The sequence below is a fragment of the Daucus carota genome, chromosome 9 (genome assembly GCF_001625215.2).
Source record: "Daucus carota subsp. sativus chromosome 9, DH1 v3.0, whole genome shotgun sequence".
In the NCBI taxonomy this organism is placed as follows: Eukaryota; Viridiplantae; Streptophyta; class Magnoliopsida; order Apiales; family Apiaceae; genus Daucus; species Daucus carota.
Genome location: NC_030389.2, coordinates 6,902,057 through 6,913,150, shown reverse-complemented (window position 1 = coordinate 6,913,150; position 11,094 = coordinate 6,902,057). Strand labels below are relative to the sequence as shown.

The 11,094-nt window shown below is 33.0% G+C and overlaps 1 protein-coding gene across 1 annotated transcript; it reads right to left on the bottom strand.

Moving 5' to 3' along the window:
* Nucleotides 1–352: 352 nt before the first annotated feature.
* LOC108201171 (F-box protein At5g07610) lies at nucleotides 353–1,630 on the bottom strand. Its single transcript, XM_017369469.2, has one exon. It carries the CDS (start codon nucleotides 1,628–1,630, stop codon nucleotides 353–355), a length of 1,278 nt encoding a protein of 425 aa, XP_017224958.2.
* Nucleotides 1,631–11,094: the final 9,464 nt, after the last annotated feature.

The following is an 11,094-nucleotide window of genomic DNA, read 5'->3' as shown; positions in this document are numbered from 1 at the left end:
ATACTAATAGAATGCTTATGAATCAATCTCTGGGAGAATAATCGTAGAATCGAAGGATAAACATTAAAGGGACACAATCTATATTCAAATGGCCGTCACAATGTAAGAACATATAAAGATTACCACAAAAGGATATCAAGAAACTAGATGGAAATAGAAAACATTTTTTTCTCTTGCAAAGCAATGAAACTAATAGTAACTGAAAAGAATTCAGATATGCTAGTTCATCAACGGTTTTTTCAAATAGACATTAAACTTTATTAGCAGCCAGCACTTATTAGGCTAGGCATACTGAGCTTTATCAGTATGTTTAGTTTAGCATGTGTGTGAAAAGAAATTTACCTCTAGCTAGCTAAGATGCGGTTAGTCTGGGATAAACTGGGTTCTGCCTGTATGGATGAACGTAATGCCATGGTTCACTTCTTAGAAGACGCGATTCTGTGGTTCGCAATCCTAAATCACACAGTTTCCTGATGGTCCCGTCTCTTAAGTTGATCGATACAACTTCTCTAAGAAAGTGGATGACTAAATATGAATCGCTCTCCTCTTCTTCTCCAGGAAGTAGAGCAAGTACAAGTATTTGAAGGTTTTCATTTCTACTCACTCTCCCTGTGAGGTCAATGTGATACTTAATGAACCACATAGAGCGATCAGTCTTCAGCTCCAGCATGTCGAACGTTCCCCTTCTCATACTAACATCTGCAACCATACACAAATTACCCTTGCACTCACCAAAATAAGCCAATCCAGAAAATTTATCATATGGGTGCGGCACCTCAGGTAGCCAGTGAACAGTCTCTTCCCTCACATCGAAAAACATGAGTCCGCTTGATTTATAGCATGGCCAATAAATTACACCATCCATATCTACGCCGTACCAATAATTAACCACTTCCGTGCCTGTGACAGGAAACTCCACTCCCGTGTTTCTCCATTGCAGCAGGTTTTGATTAGGCTCCAGGACCAGAAGTTTCAATCTGTCACCACGATATGTGGGAAGATACACAATAATGATTTTATGTCTGCCAGGGGCTAGAAAAGATATGTGCATTGATATGACCCAATAACAAAAATTAATTAGCAACGGAATTTTAACACGCTTCTTAGTAGTGGGGTTAAACAAGAAGTAACGTCTGCCGTTACATGATGAACAAATCATAAGGCCGTTGCTCGAATGTTGAATCACGAAAGAGGCCTGGTTGAATTCTTCTTCTTCCATCAAATTCAGGCTTAGAGGACTACGTCTAACCTGTACACGACCACCTCTAGTGACACCCTCAAGAGGAATATGGGTGTATTTGACAACATCATGGTCCTCCTGCAGTACCAGTCTTCTGACAAAAACAGCTGATGGATTCCGAGGAACCTTCAGAAGACATGTAAGCTCTGGATCCGTTATAGTCTTATTCCAGTGACTTGATACCAACGTAAAACCAAAGACAGTTTTTGGCGGAAGCTTCACAAGGATCTCTCGTAGAAGATCTGCTGATTCGAGCACTTCTGAAGATGGATCTGAAACAATGCACCTCCTCTTCAATATACAAGGGAATGATGGTACTGCCGATGTGACAGGACCAATGGCCCGATCTTTTTCACGTTGATCTTCTGGGGAGGACACCGCCAGTTTCATTTTTAGGGCTTGTCTGAATTAATCACGGTTTCGGCAGGTGAAAAAAGAAGCTATAATTAAGATAAAATTAAAAAGCCAGAAGAACATGACATACACACATAACATAAAGATAAGGGAAGCAATCTTTAGTTGAGATCTAGTTGAGAGATCTGCACCAAATTTCACTTACCATGCTCAAAAATTACTCCAATTAAAGACTGATGGTCGATTTACTCCTCCCCCCAATTAGTCAAGGGGTTGTGCATCAGTAAAAGAAGCTTCAATTTGTGTATACAAGTGAATAAGGATATAGTAGATCTGACCTCTAACTATTCAATTTCACTTAATTACACTCAAAGATTGATCGAATCAAAGAATACTTATCAACCTAGGATTCAATAGATGAAATTTTTTTTGAGATTTATGCACTAGTAAAACATTCGATAATAATAAAATGATCATGGATATTGTCAACTGTATTCTATACACATATATATATGAAGCAAACTTGAATAAGATATAATGATGAATTAGTACCTGAGTTCAATGGCAGAAGAGATGTAATGAAGAATTGTGTCTCAGCTTAAGTGCAGTATAAATGAGGGTTCTGATAACTATAACTTACAAAATACTGGAAGACCATATGATGAAACACGACCTCGACAATCCACAATCTTAGGCCCATGTATATATAGTTAGTTTAAAAAGACCCGGCCCGGCCCAGTCAAGTAATAATACTAGTTTCCATACATATACAATTTAACAAAAGTTATATATGAATGGAATTAATTTTTTTATTATTCAAATAATAAAATCCCCCAACCAATTTTATTACAAAAATTTGATAAGTTTTCTTATAAGATTATATATTTTGTAATTAAACTCAAAGATTAATCAAATCAAAAAATACTTATCAACCTAGGATTCTATAGATGAAAATTTTATTGAGATTTATGCACTAGTAAAACATTCGATAATGATAAAATGACCATGGATATTGTCAGTTGTATTCTATACACACATATATATGAATCAAACTTGAATAAGATATAATGATGAACTAGTACCTGAGTTCAATGGCAAATAAGATGTCAGCTTAATTGCAGTATAGATGAGAGCTCTGATAACTCTAACTTACAAAATACTCTAAGAAGATATAATGAAACACGGCCTCAACAATCCACAATCTTAGGCCAATAGAGACCGGCGAGTAATAACACTAGTATCCATACAAATACAATTTAACAGAAGTTATATACGAATGGAAATAATTTTATTTTTATTCACATAATAAAATTATTTTAAAAACAAAAAGCCCTCCTAGTCCCCGAACCAATTATTATTTATTAGAAAAATTTGATAAGTTTTCTTATAAGATTATATATTTCGTAATTAAAAGGTACTGTAATAAATATTATATCGAATATAACACCTAAGAATTACATTTATAAATTAACAATTATGATGAGTTTGTTATAATTATTATGGCAAAGTAGTAATTAAATTATGCGAAACAAAAAAAATTCATATTAAAACACACTTAAATTTTTTGTGGCATTTGACAATTAACATGGTTTTTCTCGAAAATATTTATATGAATTTTTTTCTTATTTAATAAGCTATTTGCAAATATATTGGTTTTAGAAATTGCAAATATATTTTTGAAGTTACAAGTCATTTTCTACCTAGTTAGCATAGATTCTTCTTCATATCACATGGCTTCTGCATCCCCATGTCCTTGATATCTTTTAAATTATAAGTTCATCAAATAACCAATGAATTTCTCATTTTTAGTGGGTTAAATCTAATTTCATTAGACAACAAAATTTTTAATTGGAGGCTTGATTTAAATTTGAAAAGTAATGTTGAAATGAGAAAGTGTAACATCCCTCTAGATGAAGAGTATTTAGCGTCTTTGCATGTTGATTAGATAAAGGACGTTTGGTGCTTCTAAACACAAACAAATAATTAAGGTATAATAAATTGCAAACACGTTTAGACTAATGTTTCATGGATGGTTGAGTCTGCTATGGATTGAGTTATAGGTTTGGGTCGTTATAAATGGTATCATAAGGTGGGGAGTGCAAAGTCATAGTTGGGGTTTACTAGGAAAGTTTGATTGTGGGAGCACAATATTGTTTGTAACATCCACATCCATTAGATAAAAAAAAGTATTTGAGTACTTTATACGCACACACCCAAACAAATAATTTATACCAAGTTGCTTATACTTTTGTATAGTTTAATTATCCAAGGCAAAAATTGATTAATTAATTATTATTTTTTTATTTGTAAAAGATGTAAAAGAGATTGAATTAGTAATCTACTCTAATTTTTCAAATTTTTGAATATGGTAAACTCAAAATTTTCAATCGACTTAATTTATATGCTTTTAGTTTTTTTTTTGTTAGGATATTTGGTTTTAGTCATTTTCTTGCATGTGAGGTTAGTTTAACTTGAAATCCGAAAAGAAATAACTAGAACGAAGAGAGATTATAAAATTATGGTCAAATCGAAGAATTATTATTAACCTAGGATTTCATAGATGGAATTTTTATTGAGATTTATGCATTAGTAAAATATTTGATAATAATAAAATGATCATGGATATTGTCAACTGTATTCTATATACATATATGAAGCAAACTTGAATAAGATATAATGATGAATTAGTACCTAATGAGTTCAATGGCTAACAAGATGTAATGATGACTTAGAGGCCGTTTGGTCCGTTTGGGGGAAACGGAAGGCAATGAAAAAAGAGAATGAAATGTGAAGAAAGGAAAGGAATGATCCTCAATTGTTTTGCCTGTTTGGTTTTGAGCAGAACCAGAATGAAAAATTATATGACAAATTTTAAATCTGTTTTTTATATTATTATATATGTTTATAACAATATAATTTATTTGTATTTTTAAAAATTAATATATTTTTTATTTAATAATTTTAATGATTTTTTAATAATAAAATATATAAAAAATATATTATATTTCTAATTTACAACAACTAAATTAATTATTTTATGTTCAGGCATATTTAACATATTATTTCCACTTTTTTAATGATTTCATACATAAATTATAAATGAAAAGTAAAAAAATAAAGAAAAGGAAATATTGGGTAAACCCGAAACTAAAAAGGGTGAAAGGGAATGACATTTTTAATGAAACAAAAACACCTGCAAAGGGAATCACATTAGTTGTTTTCTTTTCCCTTTCTCAATCACCCCAAACCAAACGGCCCCTAATGTCTAAGCTTAAGTGAAGTATAGATAAGAGCTCATATAACTAGAACTTAAAAAATACTTGAACAAGATATAATGAAACACGACCTTCAACAATCCGCCCATATATAGTTAGTTTAAGGAGACGGAGTCAAGTAATAACACTAATAACAATAAAAATACAATTTAACACAACTTATATATGAATGAAAATATTTTTTTATTAATTCACATAACAGTAAAATGATTTTCAAAGAAGGGCCTTCCGAGCCCCACAAACAATTATTATTATTACAAAAATTTGATGAGTTTTCTTCTAAGATTATACATTTTATAATTAAAAGGTACGTACTAGAATAAGTATTATATCAGAAATAACACACAATGATTACTCATATAATTTGGCAATTTAGACATACAGCGTGACTATAATAAAAAAATATAAGTTTATAATAATTATTATGATAAAGTAATATCTATATTACGTGAAATCAAAAATTTTCATATTAAAACTTTCTTAAATTGTTTGTAGCACATGATAGTTAATTAACATGGGTTTTCTCAAATATATTTATACATATTTTTTTAATTTAATAAGTTATTTGAAAATTGATTTATTTTAGAAATTGAATATATATTTTTGAAGTTATAGATCATTTGCTACCTCCTTAAAATAGGTTCTTCTTATCACATGTGCTTCCCCATCGGATGCGGTTGATTTTTTTTAAATTAAAAGTTCATTTTCTCATTTTTAGTGCATTTACTTCTAATTTGATTAGACAACAAAATTTTTAATTAAAGGCTTGATCTAAATTTGAAAAGTAACGCTCAAATGAGAAACTATAACATCCGAGGAGATGAAGAGTATTTGGAGCCTTTAGACATATATTAAATAAAGGGCATTTGAGGTGTAATAAATTAGTAGCATTTTTTGACTAATCTATCATGGGTTGTTGGGTCCTCTATAGATTGAGGATTTGGGATGTTATAAATGGTATCATAGCTCTACCCCATGGGAAGTGCAAAGTCATATATGCGGTTTGGTAAGTTTGATTGTGGGGGCATATTATTTGTAACATCGACATCCATTAGATAAAATAGTATTTGATCCCTTTATTAGCACAAAGGCAAACAACTAATTTATACCAAGTTGCAACTAGGTTTGTATAGTTGAATTTTCCATCACAAAAAATGATCAAATAATTTGATTTTTTTTATTTGCAAAAGAGGTAAGAGGGATTGAATTAGTAATCTACTCTAATTTTGTAAAGTAAAATTTTGTAATGGACTAAATTGTTGGGTGGGTGTCAAACCAAGTCCCACATCAGAAAGATAAAAAAGATTTGTCTTGAAAATATAAGTAGTCAAATGAGGCCTTTTGAGAGAGCCCGGAAACAAATTCGTGCGGGCTTGACCACGGGCCAGAGCCGAATATCATACTAATGCGGAGTTAACGGGTGTATGTTAGCCATTTTACAACCTTAGCGCAAATGCTCATATCATTAGCGCAAGTGCTCATATCATTACAAGTAGTACCAAAATTTGTTTCACATAGACTAGATATAAGCTGCTAAATACCACACACTTGTTCTTTTAATTCTAGCAAATACACATTGGTTTAAAAAAGAAAAAGTAGTTAACAATTAAGATTACTAACATAATATAGTTCCAAGATTAACAAACTAGGACATGAAATTCATCTTATGTTCACTAATAAGTTACTCACATGTCTCTATTTCTAGGTCTTCCGCCAATTAATATTTAAGGGTTGTGCACGGGTGAAAGAAGCTTCACTTGCTGTATAAAAATGAATAAGTATATATTGGATCTCAACTCTTAGCTCTCAAAAATCAAATTCCAAAAGATAGGTTTTTAATTAATTCCACTTAATGATTGAAAACCTTGAAAATCAGCCAAGTGCGGAAATTTTGTCAAAAATATTTCTGGTCACAAATATTTGAGTCGCGGAAATTTTGTCGTATTCTCCGATTAAAAATTTCATGATATGCGTTCTAATCTCAGCTGTTGGTTGGTGTTGCTTCAGAGGCCATGAGAAGTAGGAAAAAACCCACAGGAGCATACCAACACACGCATAAGAAGATTAGAGAAGCAGATAGACCAAATATGACGTGTATAAATCTTATAAAGTGGAGTTCTAATATATCGATATCTTGCCAATTTTGCTTAACTAGGATCTTGAATCAACGGAATCAAAGACCAAGTTTTAACCTTGTTATATCGGAGGTTTGACACCAGTGAAAGAAGCTTAAATTAAGTGTGAAATATGAAAGAAAATATAATAATGTGTGTGTCTATATATATATATAATATATATATATATGAGTTGGGCTCAATAGAGACCAAAAACTTTGGATTCCTTAGATACTACAAGATCTACCGTTAAAATAATTTGGCAATTAATGGACATGATTAAATATTCTAATAGATAGATGTCTTGCTAATTTTGCTCAACTAACATGAAAGATAAATGGAACTGAAGTTGTAGTGGTGTCCATGTCATTTGTCATATCACATCCCATGCATGGAAAATGTTGTCTCCAAAATATGAATTGGCTTCCAACTCGAGACCCAGATTTTTTATTGATAAATGAGCGTCATTTCCTATAAACAAATCCTATCACGGCCCCCATTTTCCACGTGGCAATCCCTATGGTCATTACGAGGCTCAAGATTTTAATCTTAATGTGTATAGATCTTCACAACATCACAAACATTTGATTTATTAAATTGTAAACATTCCATTTATTAGATTGCAAACATTCAATTTATTAAAATATAGATCTCTTGCTAATTTTGTATATCTAGGATCCCAAACTAATGGAATCAAAGACTGATTGTTAACCTAGTTCTTTATCCTATTATTATTGGAGGTTTCACCTGGTGAAAGAAGCTTAAATTAAGTATAATATATATGAGTAACCAAATATATTCTATATATGTATATTTTAAGTTGAGTTCTGATACATAATATCTTGCCAATTTTGCCCAAGTAACATGACAGACAAATGAAATTAAAGGTCCTAGCCATGTTATTTGCCAAATCACATCCCATACAAATTTTACTCAACTAACATCACAAATAAATGAAATTGAAGGTCTTAGTCATGTCATTTGCCACATCACATCCCATGCATGGAAACATTATTCCCAAAATATGACTTGGCTATCCTACTCGATACCCTGATTTTTGAGTGGCATATGAGTGTCATTTGCTACCAAACAAATCCTATCACCCCCACCATTACCCACCAAGCATTTCATGCCGTCACCCAAAATCAGAGTTGTAGGTTTTATACTAAAAATTCATATAAAAAGGGATAATAATTAATGTGGCCCATTTCCTATCACAATCTTCATTTTATACAAGTTATAACCTACCATTTTTATCAAATTTTTGGGTTCACCATGACAAGGGGGTTAAGAAATGTAACAATTTGTTGGGTTTTGCTTGTATTTGATTATTTTTTTTTGTTTTAGTCAGTTCAAGTATGATTCATACTCTATCAAAAAAATATAACATGTGTAATTCAATCTATTTACTACTAAGTTAAATCAAAATTAAAACAAATAGCATATGTAATCATATTATATATGTAATCAGAAAATATGTCATCAAACATGCATAATATCTCAGAAATTACATCTTCAGACATAGTGTCTAGCCACTAATACTATAATATTCAATAAAAAAATCATACCACAAGCATCATAGCCATAAGTAAAAACTAAGTTGGAAACATAAAAATTTACGAGCACAACCCATAGGAAAAAACAATACCCACATCACATATATAAACAAATAATAAGCACATTATCAACACAATCTTGCCAATAAAATATAAAAATACCATAGTTTTCATAAATAGCTTCCTAAATCAATACAAAATACATATATAAATTCGACTGTCTTACAAAGTTTAGCCAAATTAATTAAGTTCACAAGCAATAAATTCTACCCCTTATTATCAGACTGCCTCGGGTGATGGCATTAGAAGGCATAGAACTCCGGTCTTCTTAGCTCCAGCCATCATCAACATCAACCTGGCATAGGACTCATATCACCACCTTCTTCCTCAGAGTCCAAATATACTCTTATCCTCGCTCCGGCCATCGTCAACATCAACTTAATAATTCTCTTCATTAGCGATGGCCTCCCCTAAAATTTACATATAAACAGATACTAATAGAATGCTTATGAATCAATCTCCAGGAGAATAATCTATAAAAACATATAAAGATTACCACAAAAGGATATCAAGAAACTAGATGGCAATAGATAACATTTTTTTCTCTTGCAAATCAATGAAACTAAACTAGGCTTGTAGAAGAACAGGGCGGCCCAATGAAGATAACAGAAAGCTAATCAGTTCAAAGTAACTGAAAAGAATTCAGATATGCTGCCAGAAACATTTTGAAAAATAAATTAAGACCCGAGTCTACCATTTTCCACTTGAGAGCATTATATGAAATGCTAGCTCATCTACTGTGTTTTAAAATAGACTTAATTATCAGTAGAATACTGCAGAGAGGTATATACAAAACATGCAGGGACGACTTGTTATAAATATTTTAACGACATTAAACTTTAGAGTAAATGACAAAGTAGTGACTCTAGTTTTCCAAATTTTCAAGATGTTGGCTGGACTTTAAAAATTGCATAATGGTGGCCGGAGTTTACTTCCGCCTTTTAATAAGGTGGCGGCCGTGAACCTCCGTTAATTTTCCTCCGTTAACTCCAAAAAAATAAAAAAGTAAACGACAAAGTGGTAGAAATCCAGTTAACATTTTGTAAAATTTGGAAAACTACAGCCACCACTTTGTCATTTACTTTTTTATTTTTTAGAGTTAACGGAGGAAAGTTAACGGAGGTTCACGGCCGCTACCTTATTGAAAGGCGGAAGTAAACTCCGGCCACCATTATGTGATTTTTAAAGTCGAGCCACCATCTTGTAAATTTTGGAAGACAACAGCCACCATTAGCAGCCAGCACTTATTACGCAAGGCATATTGAGCTTTATAAGTATGTTTAGTTTAGCTAAGATACTCTATTCTTTCTGGAGATGGAAAATGTGTCTTTAAAAAATATGCACAACAATACCTCTAGCTAGCTAAGATGCGGTTAGTCTGGGATAAACTGGGTTCTGCCTGTATGGATGAAGGTAATGCCATGGTTCACTTCTTAGAAGACGCGATTCTGTGGTTCGCAATCCTAAATCACACAGTTTCCTGATGGTCCCGTCTCTTAAGTTGATCGATACAACTTCTCTAAGAAAGTGGATGACTAAATATTAATCGCTCTCCTCTTCTTCTCGTGGAAGTAGAGCAAGTACAAGTATTTGAAGGTTTTCATCTCTACTCACTCTCCCTGTGAGGTCAATGTGATACTTAATGAACCACATGGAGCGATCAGTCTTCAGCTCCAGCATGTCGAAGGTCCCCCTTCTCATACTAACATCTGCAACCATACACAAATTACCCTTGCACTCACCAAAATAAGCCAATCCAGAAAATTTATTATATGGGTGCGGCACCTCAGGTAGCCAGTGAACAGTCTCTTCCCTCACATCGAAAAACATGAGTCCGCTTGATTTATAGCATGGCCAATAAATTACACCATCCATATCTACGCCGTGCCAATAATTAACCACTTCCGTGCCTGTGAGAGGAAACTCCACTCCCGTGTTTCTCCATTGCAGCGGGTTTTGATTAGGCTCCAGGACCAGAAGTTGCAATCTGTCACAATATCTGGGAAGATACACAGCAATGATTTTATGTCTGCCAGGGGCTAGAAAAGATATGTGCATTGATATTACCCAACAAACATTAATTAGAACCGGAATCCTAACACGCTTCTTAGTGGTGGGGTTAAACAAGAAGTAACATCTGCCGGTACATGATGAACAAATCATAAGGCCGTTGCTCGAATGTTGAATCACGAAAGAGGCCTGGTTGAATTCTTCTTCTTCCATCAAATTCAGGCTTACAGGGCTACGTCTAACCCGTACACGACCACCTCTAGTGACACCCTCAAGAGGAATATGGGTGTATTTGACAACATCATGGTCCTCCTGCAGTACCAGTCTTCTGACAAAAACAGCTGATGGATTCCAAGGAACCTTCAGAAGACATGTAAGTTCTGGATCCGCTATAGTCTTATTCCAGTGACTTGATACCAACGTAAAACCAAAGACAGTTTTTGGCGGAAGCTTCACAAGGATCTCTCGTAGAAGATCTGCTGATT

What these genes read in the sequence shown, in the direction of transcription:
- LOC108201171 (XM_017369469.2), bottom strand. Translation starts at nt 1,630, where the DNA reads ATGAAACTGGCGGTGTCCTCCCCAGAAGATCAACGTGAAAAAGATCGG.